The sequence below is a fragment of the Pelobates fuscus genome, chromosome 3 (genome assembly GCF_036172605.1).
Source record: "Pelobates fuscus isolate aPelFus1 chromosome 3, aPelFus1.pri, whole genome shotgun sequence".
Classification (NCBI taxonomy): domain Eukaryota; kingdom Metazoa; phylum Chordata; class Amphibia; order Anura; family Pelobatidae; genus Pelobates; species Pelobates fuscus.
In genome coordinates, this window is record NC_086319.1 from 417,971,098 (window position 1) to 417,990,754 (window position 19,657).

The following is a 19,657-nucleotide window of genomic DNA, read 5'->3' on the forward strand; positions in this document are numbered from 1 at the left end:
AACACACCGCTCTGTATAATAATACTGAGTATCTATACACTGATAATGAACACAGCGCTCTGTATAATAATACTGAGTATCTATATACTGATAATGAACACAGCGCTCTGTATAATAATACTGAGTATCTATACACTGATAATGAACACAGCGCTCTGTATAATAATACTGAGTATCTATACACTGATAATGAACACAGCGCTCTGTATAATGATACTGAGTATCTATACACTGATAATGAACACGCCGCTCTGTATAATGATACTGAGTATCTATACACTGATAATGAACACAGCGCTCTGTATAATAATACTGAGTATCTATACACTGATAATGAACACAGCGCTCTGTATAATAATACTGAGTATCTATACACTGATAATGAACACAGCGCTCTGTATAATAATACTGAGTATCTATACACTGATAATGAACACGCCGCTCTGTATAATGATACTGAGTATCTATACAATGCTTCTTATAGTGATCAATACACTGATAATGAATGACCTTGGGGCACTGTATAATGATATAGAGTACAGATACCTCGTTGGTATTCCACCGTAGTCTCTCTTTTGGCAATAATGTGCACTTGGGTAAACACTCCAGTAGTTTCTTGGGTAGGAAAACTTTGATATGGTGGCTGTTTTCTGCCAAGAGAAAAGACAAAAAAAACTAATAAAGATAGCAGATCAAACAGCGTGGATTTGTTACTGATGTAATATATTTAGGAAACAGCGGGATAAAACAGATTGAACTGGATTCAATGATTTGTTTCGTTCTAATTTCGGGAAAATGAAAATGAAAGTTCACATTAAGATTAATCAAAGTGATCTCTGCATAGAATGATTAATCGGATTACTGGAACTGGCTGTGGCTAAAAAAAAAATCCTACTATTTTCATATATTGTAAGGAACAATAAAGGGCAGTGAGTCACTCGGATCTATCACAGCAATGTGTCAGCCGGCTCTCTTCTCAGCTATAACAGCGTTAGCATGTCAATTCCCTCAGCCAATGAACCAGGGCAAACTGAGATATGCATTGCAAAATGGGCACTTCCACTATCCTGATCTGCAGCTATACAAAGCAAACATTTCCATACAACCCCACCCCCACAAAAAAAAAAAAAAAAAGAAAATAAAATACATGCCTGTTTTGTTTGAATTACAAAGTATGGTTTAAAATACATCACATTTGTTTTTTTACGAACAATAGTGTTCCTTTAAACACAGTGCCATGTGATGGTGACAGATGGCAGCTAACATAAAAACTGTTTGATCTTGGATGGTAGTTGATGTATGTTTACACGTGGTGACTTGACAGTAGCGGTGAGGATGACAGGGAGTACAGCTCCTTCCATTTCCTGAAAATGCTACATGGACTCAATAAAACAAGTACATCTGAAGGTCCGTATACCATGACAGATATAAAGGGGAGGGTCAGACATACAAAACGTTACACTCATTTAATAGACAGCCACTAGAGGGCACTTCCGTGTCTCTAGCACAGATTTTCTGTGCTAGAGCGTCGCTGGACATCCTCACGCTGTGTGAGGACCTCCAGAGTCACTCAATTTTTGAATGCTTTCCTATAGGGAGCTCTAATGCGCATGCGCGGCATTGCCACGCATGCGCATTAGGTCTCCCCGGCCGGTGGGCGGGATCAGTCTCACTCACCGGCCGACGTAATGCAGAGGAGGAGCGGCAGCGGAGGAAGAAGCAGTGACGTGGGACATCGTCGCTGCCTCTGGTAAGTGACTGAAGGGGTTTTCACCCCTTCAGCAACCGAGGATTGGGAGGTGGGAGGGAAAGGGGACCTGCAGTGCCAGGAAAACGGAGTGAATAAATCCACTATATTATGATGTAGTGGTTTTGCGGCTTATAGTGTACCTTTAAATAATGCAGTTTAATTATTAACTTTTCTGTCCTCAAGATCACTGTAGTGTGCCCTAAGACCCTACCTGATAGATCTGAATGGAACCCAGTACTTGCCTGAGACCTCAGCACACTCTTTGCTATTCATTGTAAATCTCTGGACATCTCTGGGAGAGGAGAACGAGTGTTAGGCCGAGACGTGTCCAGAATTTGTGAGCTCTGTGAGAAGAGAAACAGAAAAGGACAGGTATTAGGCCAATGTGTACCCAGATCCATCAAGCCCTATGAGGGAGAGGAGAAAAGTGTCAGGTCAATACATGTCCTGATTCACTGTGCACTGTGAGAGAGAGTAGAAGAACAGGTAAAGACAGACAGATAGCTTCAGACAAAAAGAAATTATAAAAGGAAACAAACAGCCAACTTACAAAGGAAAGAGAGAAATAAGCGAGGGAGCTATTAACAGTAATTTGCCAGTACACGTCTAGGCAAGCTGTGTGTGCCATGTGAGTACTATCCCAAACGTTATATTCTGTAAGTCCCCTTGGCTGGGCTTGATAACAACCCATAGTCCTGACCCCCAGCCCCTGTTCCTCTCAGAAAGCTTTGGGTGGTCAGACAGATATCAAATGGGGAACAAACCAACCCTGGCACGGTTATTCACCAAGGAGGAATTGTAAGGAATTCAAAGGGAATGCAATTTCTAGAGCATAATAGTGGAATATGAAGAATTCTCCAGTTCATGTAATTCAGCTACTTTTGCCTAGAATATTAAGCTGGCTTTGAATTGCAGACTATTAACAATTTGGTGGATCACCCTGGCTACCTTCACTAATACCCTTCAGGATCCGCCTAACAGAACGGCTCTTCGCATGTTCCTGGAAACTGCGATGCGCCTGCGAGAGGATAACATCATACCTGGGGCAGGACTACAACTCCAGTGGTGCTCAGCCACACTCTCGGCTAAGATGGACGAGCTAGTCACAGACACCATCTGCTCACATACTTTGCAATATACAGAACAAGGAATTCTGATACAATTACCATGGAAACAAAATAAAATGCTCTAGCTAACTTTTAGCAACTACTCCCAAAATATTCTCCTTAATACGATTATTTGTGTACTTTATATATAAAGCATCAACTCATTCCGCAGCCAAGGTACAATATACCTGAAACAATGCAGGAGTAGATGAGAGTCTATTCCCACAGAAACTTCCAATGCTGAGACTATCTCTATTGACAAAAAACACGAGATGGCTGTCACAGAGAAAGAAACGGTAAGCAAAACATTCCTCTAAATATTAAAACGTGAATTAAAAAGAAAATAACAATTAAGATGATAAAGCATGCAGAGTACAAGATGGAAAATGAAGAAGAAAACAAAAAAAACTAATTCTGATGATTACCCCTCTCTGTCTCTTTAGAGATATCTTTGCCAGAAGCTCAAGGAAGCAGGCTGAAGGGTCAGTGTTAGGACCCGCTTAGGGGGGTCTGCCTTGACGTTGGCAGGCAGGCATTCCCTCCAATGGCCATTGGAGCAACTAAATGACCTCCATTTGTCTAAATATACATAGGGATTAAGGAGAGAGCGCAAGTAACATTTTCTTTTCTTTGGTTTTTACTATATATTGGGGCTGATGTGTGTTGTAGTCCTTGCTGCTTAAGCGCAGGACTTTTCTTTTTGTATTTGTATTTACTTTGCATCACACAGCCTGGTTACAATGCTGCTTCCCATCCCATGTGTTCCCTATTAAGGGTTAATAAGTATAGGGGTGTATATAAAAAATACCCCTTTCTGTCTCATTAGAGATATCTTTGCCAGAAGCTCAAGGAAGCAGGCTGAAGGGTCAGTGTTAGGACCCGCTTAGGGGGGTCTGCCTTGACGTTGGCAGGCGGGCATTCCCTCCAATGGCCATTGGAGCAACTAAATGACCTCCATTTGTCTAAATATACATAGGAATTAAAGGGACACTCCAGGCACCCAGACCAATTCTGCTCATTGGAGTGGTCTGGGTGCCAACTCCCACTACTCTTAACCCTGTAAGTGTAATTATTGCAGTTTTTCATAAACTGCAATAATTACCTTGCAGGGTTAACTCCACCTCTAGTGGCTGTCTACTAGACAGCCACTAGAGGTCACTTCCTGGTCCATAGCACAGGAAACCTGTGTGAGGACCTCCAGCGTCGCTCAAAACCCCATAGGAAAGCATTGAAATTATTTTTCAATGCTTTCCTAAGGGGAGACGTAATGCGCATGCGCGGCATTGCCGCGCATGCGCATTAGGTCTCATCGGCCGGTGGGCGGGATCAGTCTCGCCCAGCGGCCGACGCAATGGACAGGAGGAGCGTCGCGGAGGAGGAGACAGCGGCGAGGGACATCGCCGCTGCCTCAGGTAAGTGACTGAAGGGGTTTTCACCCCTTCAGTAAACGGGGATCGGGGGGTGGGAGGGAGAGGGACCCTTAAGTGCCAGGAAAACGGATCGTTTGCACTGGAGTTTCCCTTTAAGGGGAGAGCGCAGGTAACTTTTTTTCTTTGGTTTTTACTATATATTGGGGCTCATGTGTATTGTAGTCCTTGCTGCCGGCCCAGCAGGGTCAGTGTTAGGACCAGCTTAGGGGGGTCTGCCTTGACGTTGGCAGGCGGGCATTCCCTCCAATGGCCATTGGAGCAACTAAATGACCTCCATTTGTCTAAATATACATAGGAATTAAGGGGAGAGCGCAGGTAACTTATTTTCTTTGGTTTTTACTATATATTGGGGCTGATGTGTATTGTAGTCATTGCTGCCGGCCCAGTAGTTATGGGAGTGAGCGCAGGACTTCTCTTTTTGTATTTGTATTTACTTTGTATCACACAGCCTGGTTACAATGCTGCCGTCCATCCCATGTGTTCCCTATTAGGGGTTAATAAGTATATAGGGGTGTATATAAAAAATACCCCTCTCTGTCTCTTTAGAGATATCTTTGCCAGAAGCTCAAGGAAGCAGGCTGAAGGGTCAGTGTTAGGACCCGCTTAGGGGGGTCTGCCTCGACGTTGGCAGGCAGGCATTCCCTCCAATGGCCATTGGAGCAACTAAATGACCTCCATTTGTCTAAATATACATAGAGATTAAGGAGAGAGCGCAGGTAACTTTTTTATTTTCTTTAATTCTGATGAAAGTACGAATTGGCTCACTGGATACACTTGCCATACCACTGACATTAACATGTATAGCTTGGAGAAAGGTGGGAAATAATAGAAACATTTAAAAACATAAAGGGAATCAATAAAGTGTAGCAGGCTTGGTTTTATATTTGCCAAGCTCTTATCACCCCCTGGCTCTATATCTTCAATTAAGCCAAAGAACATCAATTGCTTTCTCTGGGTGGCCGCCATACATATAACTAAATACATGAGCTCTGTTAAATGGCAGACATTTTGTCTCCCGAACGCAGATAACGGTACTTAGCTGTCGAAGTCATGAAACAAATTTCGGACACTCCAACACCCGGTTCCCTTGGAAACTGTCTGCCCCTCTTAAAGGCAAGCCAGGAGAGCGCTATTTGGAGGAAAGACACTTTAGACTGGGGTGGAGCAATCGCTCCATAAGAACCAGGGGAAGCCTTAAGTTTATTTCCGTACCGGAACTCCCGAAATGTAACCGACTGAAACCCTTCTTTCTCCTGGAACTGTTTTGGGCATTATCCACGTGGACAGCTGGGCAAAACTTTGCATCAATGGCGATACCCCTCGATTGGATGGATTTAAGAGCTCTTTGGACAACTTGAGTGCTCAGATCAGGTGTATCCGAGGATATGGGACATGTGGAGTTACTGTATGATTTGACTATATTTTGGGGCACTTTTTGTAATTTTGTGTTTGGTTGCCTGTAACTGGCAGATAAATGCATAACCGGTCTCTGACTCAATTATCTCCCAGAGACACAGACGCCTGGGCAGGCTTACAAAAGAAATGAATGTGGACCCCCAGCTGGAGATATGTCTAGAACTTGTCCTCGAATAAACCTTTATTGTACTCCCAGAACGGTGTGTTGTCCAGTTACTGCGAAGGGATGGAGCTATTCACATTGCAGCGACTTGTTCCAGTTTGTGAAGGCTTTGGCAGAGAAAGTCCTTGTCAGAACTAGCACTCCGCTACATACAGTAAAGGAGGAGATTATATTTAAAAGAAGAAAAACTACCACAACAAAAGGAAAGTCTTAAATTAGACAGGCTAAGGTTTAAAATTAATATCAGGAAGTATTACTTTACTGAAAGGGTAGTGGATGCATGGAATAGCCTTCCAGCTGAAGTGGTAAAGGTTAACACAGTGAAGGAGTTTAAAGGGACACTATAGTCACCTGAACAACTTTAGCTTAATGAAGCAGTTTTGGTGTATAGAACATGCCCCTGCAGCCTCACTGCTCAATCCTCTGCCATTTAGGAGTTAAATCCCTTTGTTTATGAACCCTAGTCACACCTCCCTGCATGTGACTTGCACAGCCTTCCATAAACACTTCCTGTAAAGAGAGCCCTATTTAGGCTTTCTTTATTGCAAGTTCTGTTTAATTAAGATTCTTATCCCCTGCTATGTTAATAGCTTGCTAGACCCTGCAAGAGCCTCCTGTATGTGATTAAAGTTCAATTTTGAGATTGAGATACAATTATTTAAGGTAAATTACATCTGTTTGAAAGTTAAACCAGTTTTTATTTTAATGCAGGCTCTGTCAATCATAGCCAGGGGAGGTGTGGCTAGGGCTGCATAAACAGAAACAAAGTGATTTAACTCCTAAATGACAGTGAATTGAGCAGTGAAATTGCAGGGGAATGATCTATACACTAAAACTGCTTTATTTAGCTAAAGTAATTTAGGTGACTATTGAGTTCCTTTAAGGCTATCCTAACTATAAGATAAGGCCAGGGACTAATGAAAGTATTTAGAAAATTGGGCAGACTAGATGGGCCGAATGGTTCTTATCTGCCGTCACATTCTATGTTTCTATACAGTTACCCATCAATACACTAATCTTTTCAATGCTACACACTGGACCATGGGGCAGGAATGAAAAAGTTGTTATTTTTACGCAGTATCAGTTTTAGCCTATTTTACTATTTGTATTTAAACGGGTTATAAAACAAACAGGTAGAGGGGCACATACATATAAAAAGCAACAATTATATCACCGTAAGGGGTGCATATCTGAACATACCAAATAGCCTGCGCATGTTTGCTGAACAAGAGACGTTATGTAATAATATACATAAAAATTCCCAAATATCTCTACAAATCTGTCATTCTACCCCCCGATATTTCTATATATCTGTCATTCTATCCCCCCCTATATATTTATACATCTGTCATTTTCTCTATATATAATACTCCCCCAATATCTCTATATATAATATCTGGCTCTGTATATATAATACTCCCCCAATATCTCTATATATAATATCTGGCTCTGTATATATAATACTCCCCCAATATCTCTATATATAATATCTGGCTCTGTATATATAATACTCCCCCAATATCTCTATATATAATATCTGGCTCTGTGTATATAATACTCCCCCAATATCTCTATATATAATATCTGGCTCTGTATATATAATACTCCCCCAATATCTCTATATATAATATCTGGCTCTGTATATATCATACTCCCCCAATATCTCTATATATAATATCTGGCTCTGTATATATAATACTCTCCCAATATCTCTATATATAATATCTGGCTCTGTATATATAATACTCCCCCAATATCTCTATATATAATATCTGGCTCTGTATATATAATACTCCCCCAATATCTCTATATATAATATCTGGCTCTGTGTATATAATACTCCCCCAATATCTCTATATATAATATCTGGCTCTGTATATATAATACTCCCCCAATATCTCTATATATAATATCTGGCTCTGTGTATATAATACTCCCCCAATATCTCTATATATAATATCTGGCTCTGTGTATATATAATACTCCCCCAATATCTCTATATATAATATCTGGCTCTGTGTATATAATACTCCCCCAATATCTCTATATATAATATCTGGCTCTGTATATATAATACTCTCCCAATATCTCTATATATAATATCTGGCTCTGTATATATAATACTCCCCCAATATCTCTATATATAATATCTGGCTCTGTATATATAATACTCCCCCAATATCTCTATATATAATATCTGGCTCTGTATATATAATACTCCCCCAATATCTCTATATATAATATCTGGCTCTGTATATATAATACTCCCCCAATATCTCTATATATAATATCTGGCTCTGTATATATAATACTCCCCCAATATCTCTATATATAATATCTGGCTCTGTATATATAAAACTCCCCCAATATCTCTATATATAATATCTGGCTCTGTATATATAATACTCCCCCAATATCTCTATATATAATATCTGGCTCTGTATATATAATACTCTCCCAATATCTCTATATATAATATCTGGCTCTGTATATATAATACTCCCCCAATATCTCTATATATAATATCTGGCTCTGTATATATAATACTCCCCCAATATCTCTATATATAATATCTGGCTCTGTATATATAATACTCCCCCAATATCTCTATATATAATATCTGGCTCTGTATATATAATACTCCCCCAATATCTCTATATATAATATCTGGCTCTGTATATATAATACTCCCCCAATATCTCTATATATAATATCTGGCTCTGTATATATAATACTCCCCCAATATCTCTATATATAATATCTGGCTCTGTATATATAATACTCCCCCAATATCTCTATATATAATATCTGGCTCTGTGTATATAATACTCCCCCAATATCTCTATATATAATATCTGGCTCTGTGTATATAATACTCCCCCAATATCTCTATATATAATATCTGGCTCTGTGTATATAATACTCCCCCAATATCTCTATATATAATATCTGGCTCTGTATATATAATACTCCCCCAATATCTCTGTATATAATATCTGGCTCTGTATATATAATACTCCCCCAATATCTCTATATATAATATCTGGCTCTGTATATATAATACTCCCCCAATATCTCTATATATAATATCTGGCACTGTATATATAATACTCCCCCAATATCTCTATATATAATATCTGGCTCTGTATATATAATACTCCCCCAATATCTCTATATATAATATCTGGCTCTGTGTATATAATACTCCCCCAATATCTCTATATATAATATCTGGCTCTGTATATATAATACTCCCCCAATATCTCTGTATATAATATCTGGCTCTGTATATATAATACTCCCCCAATATCTCTATATATAATATCTGGCTCTGTATATATAATACTCCCCCAATATCTCTGTATATAATATCTGGCTCTGTATATATAATACTCCCCCAATATCTCTATATATAATATCTGGCTCTGTATATATAATACTCCCCCAATATCTCTATATATAATATCTGGCTCTGTGTATATGATACTCCCCCAATATCTCTATATATAATATCTGGCTCTGTGTATATAATACTCCCCCAATATCTCTATATATAATATCTGGCTCTGTGTATATAATACTCCCCCAATATCTCTATATATAATATCTGGCTCTGTATATATAATACTCCCCCAATATCTCTATATATAATATCTGGCTCTGTATATATAATACTCTCCCAATATCTCTATATATAATATCTGGCTCTGTATATATAATACTCTCCCAATATCTCTATATATAATATCTGGCTCTGTATATATAATACTCTCCCAATATCTCTATATATAATATCTGGCTCTGTATATATAATACTCTCCCAATATCTCTATATATAATATCTGGCTCTGTATATATAATACTCCCCCAATATCTCTATATATAATATCTGGCTCTGTATATATAATACTCTCCCAATATCTCTATATATGATACTCCCCCAATATCTCTATATATAATACTCTCCCAATATCTCTATATATAATATCTGGCTCTGTATATATAATACTCTCCCAATATCTCTATATATAATATCTGGCTCTGTGTATATGATACTCCCCCAATATCTCTATATATAATACTCCCCCAATATCTCTATATATAATATCTGGCTCTGTATATATAATACTCCCCCAATATCTCTATATATAATATCTGGCTCTGTATATATAATACTCCCCCAATATCTCTATATATAATATCTGGCTCTGTGTATATAATACTCCCCCAATATCTCTATATATAATATCTGGCTCTGTGTATATAATACTCTCCCAATATCTCTATATATAATATCTGGCTCTGTATATATAATACTCCCCCAATATCTCTATATATAATATCTGGCTCTGTATATATAATACTCCCCCAATATCTCTATATATAATATCTGGCTCTGTATATATAATACTCCCCCAATATCTCTATATATAATATCTGGCTCTGTGTATATAATACTCCCCCAATATCTCTATATATAATATCTGGCTCTGTATATATAATACTCCCCCAATATCTCTATATATAATATCTGGCTCTGTATATATAATACTCCCCCAATATCTCTATATATAATATCTGGCTCTGTATATATAATACTCCCCCAATATCTCTATATATAATATCTGGCTCTGTATATATAATACTCCCCCAATATCTCTATATATAATATCTGGCTCTGTATATATAATACTCCCCCAATATCTCTATATATAATATCTGGCTCTGTGTATATAATACTCCCCCAATATCTCTATATATAATATCTGGCTCTGTATATATAATACTCCCCCAATATCTCTATATATAATATCTGGCTCTGTATATATAATACTCCCCCAATATCTCTATATATAATATCTGGCTCTGTATATATAATACTCTCCCAATATCTCTATATATAATATCTGGCTCTGTGTATATAATACTCCCCCAATATCTCTATATATAATATCTGGCTCTGTATATATAATACTCCCCCAATATCTCTATATATAATATCTGGCTCTGTATATATAATACTCCCCCAATATCTCTATATATAATATCTGGCTCTGTATATATAATACTCTCCCAATATCTCTATATATAATATCTGGCTCTGTGTATATAATACTCCCCCAATATCTCTATATATAATATCTGGCTCTGTATATATAATACTCCCCCAATATCTCTATATATAATATCTGGCTCTGTGTATATAATACTCCCCCAATATCTCTATATATAATATCTGGCTCTGTATATATAATACTCCCCCAATATCTCTATATATAATATCTGGCTCTGTATATATAATACTCCCCCAATATCTCTATATATAATATCTGGCTCTGTGTATATAATACTCCCCCAATATCTCTATATATAATATCTGGCTCTGTGTATATAATACTCCCCCAGTATCTCTATATATAATATCTGGCTCTGTATATATAATACTCTCCCAATATCTCTATATATAATATCTGGCTCTGTATATATAATACTCCCCCAGTATCTCTATATATAATATCTGGCTCTGTGTATATAATACTCCCCCAATATCTCTATATATAATATCTGGCTCTGTGTATATAATACTCCCCCAGTATCTCTATATATAATATCTGGCTCTGTATATATAATACTCTCCCAATATCTCTATATATAATATCTGGCTCTGTATATATAATACTCCCCCAATATCTCTATATATAATATCTGGCTCTGTGTATATAATACTCCCCCAATATCTCTATATATAATATCTGGCTCTGTGTATATAATACTCCCCCAATATCTCTATATATAATATCTGGCTCTGTGTATATAATACTCCCCCAATATCTCTATATATAATATCTGGCTCTGTATATATAATACTCTCCCAATATCTCTATATATAATATCTGGCTCTGTATATATAATACTCCCCCAATATCTCTATATATAATATCTGGCTCTGTATATATAATACTCCCCCAATATCTCTATATATAATATCTGGCTCTGTATATATAATACTCTCCCAATATCTCTATATATAATATCTGGCTCTGTATATATAATACTCCCCCAATATCTCTATATATAATATCTGGCTCTGTATATATAATACTCCCCCAATATCTCTATATATAATATCTGGCTCTGTATATATAATACTCTCCCAATATCTCTATATATAATATCTGGCTCTGTGTATATAATACTCCCCCAATATCTCTATATATAATATCTGGCTCTGTGTATATGATACTCCCCCAATATCTCTATATATAATATCTGGCTCTGTGTATATAATACTCCCCCAATATCTCTATATATAATATCTGGCTCTGTGTATATAATACTCCCCCAATATCTCTATATATAATATCTGGCTCTGTGTATATAATACTCCCCCAATATCTCTATATATAATATCTGGCTCTGTGTATATGATATTATTCCCCTCCTCTCCCCCCCCCCCCGGCCCGGTGTCACACGCCGCCCCCGGTTCCCACTCACTCACCTCCCCGGGACCCTCCGGCCGCCATCTTATCACCGAGCCCCCTCCTCTCACCAACCTGTCACATGACGTCACCGCGCACTGCGACCCGGGGGCTGGCGGTGTGACGTCATGACGCACGGCGACCCGGAAGTTGCGAGTTTGCACATTCAGTCCATGAAGGCAGAGGGGAGATTGCTATTGCCATCACTCCCAGCCGGGAGTTTATAGGCACTGTGGGAAATGGACTACAATCCCCATCACTCCCAGCCGGGGGTTTATAGGCACTGTGGGAAATGGACTACAATCCCCATCACTCCCAGCCGGGGGTTTATAGGCACTGTGGGAAATGGACTACAATTCCCTAAACTCCCAGCCGGGGGTTTATAGGCACTGTGGGAAATGGACTACAATTCCCATCACTCCCAGCCGGGGGTTTATAGGCACTGTGGGAAATGGACTACAATTCCCATCACTCCCAGCCGGGGGTTTATAGGCACTGTGGGAAATGGACTACAATTCTCATCACTCCCAGCCGGGGGTTTATAGGCACTGTGGGAAATGGACTACAATTCTCATCACTCCCAGCCGGAGGTTTATATTAATTGTGACAAGTGCCATCAGTCGCAGCCCTGTGAATGTGACTCACTGTGACATGTTGTAAGACAGTGAGAGCTGTCAGAATTCAGAGAGAATGTCTCATTTAAAGGGACACTATAGTCACCAACACACCGCAGCCAAATGTACACGCTGTGATCCAAACAAAACCTGGCGTTTGCGCTATATGTCTGTCAAACCGTAATTCACCGCTTTCATATTAAATGCACCCCCCCTTTATTATATATCATTTTATTCAGGGGAAACGGCTTTCATTTAATATCAAATATTTAGCTATGAAACATAATTTAATATGAAAAAAATGGGAGAAAATAAGATTTAATTTTTTTAGTTCTACATGACATTTTAACTGTGAATGTCATAATACTGTTTGCCTTTACTGCAATAAAATACACATATTTGTATTCAGCAAAGTCTCACGTGTAAAACAGTACCCCCTATGTACAGGTTTTATGGTGTTTTGGGAAGTTACATTGACAAATATAGCGTGTTACATATTTCAGTTTTTTCACATTGAAATTTGCCAGATTGGTTATGTTGCCTTTGAGACCATATGGTAGCCCAGGAATAAGAATTACCCCCATGATGGCATACCATTTGCAAAAGAAGACAACCCAAGGTATTGCAAATGAAGTATGTCCAGTCTTTTTTAGTAGCCACTTGGTCACAAACACTGGCCACAGTTAGTGTTCATATTTGAAAATGCAAAAAACTAGTTTGGACGCAAATTTTGGCCAGTGTTTGTGACTAAGTGGCTACTAAATAAAACTGAACATACTCTATTTGCAATACCCTGGGTTGTCTACTATTGCAAATGGTATGCCATCATGGGGATAATTCTCATTCCTGGGCTACCGTACGGTCTCAAAGGCAACCTGGCAAATTTTAATGTGAAAAAACTGAAACGCAAGCCTTATATGTGACTGTAACTTTTGAAAACACCATAAAACCTTTACATGAGGGGTAATGTTATACTCAGGAGACTTCGCTGAACACAAATATTAGTGTTTCCAAACAGTAAAACGTATCGCAACAATTATATCGTCAGTGTAAGTGCCATTTGTGTGTGAAAAATTAAAAAAAATTAACTTTCACTGACGATATCGTGGTCATAATACATTTTACTGTTTTGAAACACTAATATTTGTGTTCAGCGAAGTCTCCCGAGTAAAACAGTACCCCCCAGGTTTTATGGTGTCTTGGAAGGTTACAGGGTTAAATATAGTGCTAGAAATTTAAATTCCCTGAACTTTCGGCCTGGGTTGTCAGGCAGGTCCTGCAAATTGTAATTAATAAAATTACCCAATTATGTAAAATTATTACATAAATATATACGTAGAATTATTATATATATATATATATATATATATATATATAAATATATATAATTTTCATTATTTTTGTTATATATATATATATATATATCAATATCATTGTACGTGTATTTTGATTTTAATATATATATATATATATATATATATGATGTAGAATTAATGAAGACCTTTTATTAATCATGTATTGAATTTTTGTACTAACTCCATTTTGTCTACTTTACATGACAGATTTCCCTAACAGCATTTAGAATAATGAACAGAGACTGTAGTTTCTAGAAGGACACGACTAACACCGGAATTATCATATTCCTGTAACATGCAACAAAGTATATTATAGCTAGGCCATGAGAAACTGCCTGTATGAAATGTTCTTTCATAAAAGGACCCTGAACCTGACCTAGATTCTGACGTCACTAACTACCCAAAATGACGCCCAAGCCCCCCTTCCCACCGAGTAAGCCTCGTGTTGGGAAAGATGGCGCTTGAGCCATCTGTCCACACCCGTGTCCAGAATAACGCCACCTCCCGGTGGGAGGACACTTAGCTAACCACTTAGTGTTGGAGCCAATTAATAATATTGATGGGTGGACATTGACATAACCACTTAACACTTAATCCAATTAATGATGTTTATTTGTTATTATCTTGATATCCAATGATGATGCAATTTCACCCTTAAAAGGGTCTGCGAACCCGCTTTTTAATCAGATGCCAATAAATTTCCTCGAAGTTATTTTAACCTGAACTCCGTGTGTCAGTCTGAATTTACTTCTGCGTATACGCAATTTATTCATCTCAGATTTGGACAGGAACAGATAGACATTTAAACATATTTGTTTATTTCTAAATTAATCTACATCAATTTGGCGCCCAGAACGTGGGGCACCGGGCTATGGCCTCTGGACGGTAAGCCGTCCTAAGGAAGACGCTGTTGGACGGAGGAATCCGGGGGGAAGGATAAGAGCCTGATCACCTCTGAATACACGGTAGAGACTACTGCAGAGCCTAGCTGGTATGTTCCAGCCCCTTTGATTGACCCGTCCAAGTGTCTGTGACTGCTTCCCGGGAGGACATCAAAGACAGGTAATATCTTGCCCGGTGCCTTATTGTTGTTACCCACTGTTTACCTGCATTTAGTCTATCTGTTGCCTGGGTGTGTTTGTATTGGCCTGTTTTTTTAGCTTAAATGCCCGGGTAGAGTGTTTATCTGTGTAACCCTTTTGAAATAAGAGGGGGGTGGACCTGTGGTAGTTTGCCTGGGGGTCCTCCGTTTGTCTGTTTACCCCTTTTGGGATAAGGGGGGGTGGACCTGCGGGTGTGTGCCTGGGGTCCTCTGTTGCCTGTTTACTCCTTTTAGGAGCCACGTGGCTGTGGCTGTGGCTGTAGGGAAAAAGGGGGGTGGACCTGTGGAAGTTTTCCTGGGGGTCTTCTTTGCCTGTTTACCTCTTTTAGGTGCTGGGTAGCTGCAGCAGTAAGGAAAAAGAGGGGGGGGAATCTGTGGAGGGGTGTAGACTCATTGCTTCCTGGGGATTCCCCTGGTGTCACTTTGATAGCCTAGCTAGCCTCATTGTGCACATAGCTCTGCTTGCAGAGGTGGTACCCTCCAGCTTCGAGCGCTGAGGCTGGTGGCATTCCAATTTTATTTGTGGTGGATGGATTCGGGCAGGCATTGCTGTCTCCATCACCACGGGGTAGTGAGACTTACGGGTGGGTCCGTAGGGGCGCTACGAGAGTGAGGATAGTGGTGGTCACGAGTATCGGACCGCTGTAACGGGGAGGCATATGGATTTCGGGCCGGTGTTAGCTGTTATCCTTGGCCGCTGGTAGTGAGACTTGAGGAAGTTGTTCTCCGAGCGGGGACACTACGAGGTTGAGGGAGGTGACTTGGGTCACAAGAGTAAAGGAAAGGGATTACTGTTGATTTTATTTGAACTGTGATGCATGCACTGTATTTCAATTGTATTGTTGTATTGTTTGTTTAATTAGGAGTCATTCAAACTCCTGTGTCTGTCTCTACCTTTACTTTACTTTTACTTCTTACTCTACTTCCTGTGTTATTTACACTATCCACTCCTATTTCTCTTGAAAGAGAAGTGATTGGTCACACACTTCTCACCTCGCTCCTAGGCGGGATCAGTGACTAGTCTACGTTTTGGGAAGACGCACTTGGGGGGACCCACCCTTCTGAGTGGCAGTCGAGCATTGTAGACACTCTGTTTTATTTTCTTTCCCCTATATCTGGGACGCCTTTTATAGGGGGCATGGGACAGGGTTTGGGAAAGCCCGGTAAGGGCTGGCTAGCGTGTGATCTAGTTGAAGACAGAGAAGGTGAAGAGATGGTTAAAGGAGTTGAAAAGATTGCTAAAGTGTGTAAAATTGCTGTGCCTTCATGTGGTAGATTGCAGCCAGAAAGCTGGCGTAGATTACTGACAGAGAAGAAAGGCAAGCTTACAGATAATGATTTATTACGTACTGCAGAAGCATGGTATAGAGTAGCGAAGGCTATTCAGCAGGAAGGTTGGGTTGAGGAAGAAATAGATCACAAAGGTGTATGTATACCATAATTGTATGTATAATTGTATGTATATCATAATAATTATGTTGCTGGGGCATTCCCTCAGCCAGCGCCCCAAAATGGCGCCCAGGGGATGTTCATCCCCAAGGTTCAGTCAGCAATAAGTGACAGCCAGCTGACCATGTTCCCCTCTCCCAATCCTCCCATCACCCATCCTGTCACTTCTCCTGTTTGCCCGGTCCTGAATTCTGATGGATCTTTATTTTCCCCATCATCATCCCTAACATTCCCATCATCCTCATCCATCCCTGCACTACCTTCTCTGTCTAATCTAAACATTTCATCCGCCATTCCTTCTCTACGCTCTCTCTCCGTCAATAATCCTACCCTCCCACTTGCATCCACCCAGCTCCCTGACCCCTCCTCACCCGCTACTGTCAATCCCACTACACCCACTCTGACTCCTCCTACTACACCCGCCTCTACTAATCCCTCCCCGTCCTCTCTCTTGCCCACTCCTCCCACAGCCCAAGTTCCCACCCCTTCATCTTCACTTCCGTACCCCGGATGTCCCACCTCCTTCCCTAATCCTTGCCCAGCTATCCCGCCCTCCCCAGGTTCCGCCCTAGCCCCCACCCAGATGGCCTGGCCATACCCCTTCCCCTACCCTATGGCCCTGCCCTATCCAAATTATCCCTACTTCCTTCCCCAAGCCACTCCCCAGTCCCCGGTCATGCCCAATCCGACACAATCTACCCCGGATGTGCCCGCTTCCAACATGGCCGCCACCACTTCCCTTGACCCTAACGCAGCTTCCTTTCACGCCTCCAATATGGCGGCCCCCAGTCATCCAGCACCCCTAATGCCGGTACTTCCCGGTGACTACTTATCCCATGACTATAATCCACTGGCCACCCCAGCTTCTGGGATCCCTGCCTATCCCCCGGCTCTGACACCCCAGGTGGCCCCACTGTCCAGAGGGGTCTTAGTCACGGACGAAGATGAGTATGAGGAGACCGGCTCTCGTGGGTACCGGGGCTCTCCGGATGCCACAGGGCCTCCGCCTCGCAGTTCCCTTGATGATCCCTTCGGACATACGGGCCGAGGGGATCAGGCCCCTCCTAAATATGTTTCTTTTAATCCGACTCAGGCTAGCTCTCTGATGAAATCACTCCCTGATCCAGAAAAGCAACCTATGCCTTTTTACCGAGGGATAGTTCAAATTCAAAAGACTTATTCCGCTGCATGGCGTGATTTACTGAGCATTTGTGCCATCAAAGCCGGAGATGCATACTGGCCTAGAATTGCCCGCCACCTCAGTACAGATGTGCTTGCAAGCGACATTGATTACCCCTCCGGAGTAGCATTCTGCAACCAGCTGAAAGAATGGGCTAAGGACAAACTTGCAGATCAGGCTGCTGGCCTTACTGATATTATACAGGAAAAAGGAGAGTCAGTGAAGAGGTTTCATGCAAGACTGTTTCAATTGTTTACAGATTTGGGATTTGATCTCACAGACAAGATCCACTCTCAGATGCTGTCCGGTGCATTTGTCCAAGGTGTTAAAGACTCCATACGCAAGGGAATCATTGTGTGAGGAACTGACTCTGCTGGGTTTCGAACCCTGGTTTACATGCTGCTAAACCTCTTCCTTACCAGTACACCAGCCTGCCTTTTGCAAATGTACCTGAGATCTGGTAACCTTGACTCTACAGCATTGGTATCAGTGACAAGTCTTTTCAGCTGTGTCTGGTCATGTGTCTGGTACCTTTGCTAGATTATTGTGGTTCCTGTACTCTCTAATCAAGCTTGTTCCTGTTTCTCCTACCTGTTGCTAATTTTGGACCATTTTGACTTTGCTGCTTCTCCTTCCCACTGACCTCGGCTTGCTTCACTACGATTATCATCTCTCTGTTCCAGTCTCCCATCTCTGCTTAAGACCAGAAGGCCACTCAAGGCTCAGGGGCTCAACCACCTGGGTAACGAGTGGCTACCTCTGGCAGAAAACATTTCTGATCTGGCTACTGGACTCCAAAACATTGTAACATCAATATCATTACAGAATAATCTGGCCCATTCATGGAGACCGTCGGATCAGATTCTGCATTGGCCCAGCAGGTTGCTTATAATGCAAGAACTATGCAGACCCAGGCACAGACCATTCAAGTGCTGCAAGATCAGGTAGCTGAACTGCAAAATGAAGTTCGATCAATGCATAGTGAGCTTACCAGCTACAGGGCACATGATGTTGCGGCTGCTGCTGCTACTACTGTTACACCTGCACAAGATGCCCGCTTGCCTCTACCAGAAAAATTTGGAGGAGACCGCAAAAAATTTAGGGGTTTCCTAAATCAATGCCGTTTGCATTTCATGATGTTACCTAACCGTTTTCCATCTGAAAGAGAGAAGGTGGGATTTATTTTCTCCCTATTCAAAGATGAAGCCCTGGCTTGGGGCTCCCCTTTTCTGGAACAGGACAGTCCAGTCTTGGGAAATTTAAAAGACTTTCTTGAGGCCATGTGCCTAGTTTTTGATGACCCCAATCGCTGTGTTCATTTACATCAAGGGAGGCGCTCTGTGGCTGAATATGCTGCTGAATTCAGACAGTGGGTTGCTGATACTACTTGGAACCAATCAGCCCAGAGGTTCCACTTCAGAAGGGGTCTCTCAGAAGCTATAAAAGATGAGCTAGCTCGTGTTGATCTTCCTGTTGAGTTTGATGCTTTTGTGCGGTTGGCTATCCGTATTGATCGGAGACTTTCAGAAAGAAGATTGGAAAGACAGGGCTCTTTTAAACCAAGTGCTACTCCTACTTTCTATTCAAGAATTTCTACTCCGACCCCACAAACA

At 40.5% G+C, this 19,657-nt stretch overlaps 1 protein-coding gene across 4 annotated transcripts in view; it reads right to left on the minus strand.

Moving 5' to 3' along the window:
• The window catches only part of CAMTA2 (calmodulin binding transcription activator 2), a 100,590-nt gene extending 88,153 nt beyond the window's left edge, over positions 1-12,437 (minus strand). For 3 of the 4 annotated variants that reach the window (XM_063449753.1, XM_063449754.1, XM_063449751.1), the window contains exons 1-3: positions 12,365-12,437; positions 1,993-2,094; positions 547-650 (exon numbers count right to left, since the gene is read on the minus strand). In XM_063449753.1, the coding sequence (XP_063305823.1) occupies positions 547-650; positions 1,993-2,023 (135 nt within the window). In that variant the 5' untranslated portion in view covers positions 2,024-2,094; positions 12,365-12,437. The remainder of the gene's footprint in view (positions 1-546; positions 651-1,992; positions 2,095-12,364) is intronic. The other variant, XM_063449752.1, reaches the window with a different exon arrangement.
• Between the last annotated feature and the right edge of the window lie 7,220 nt (positions 12,438-19,657).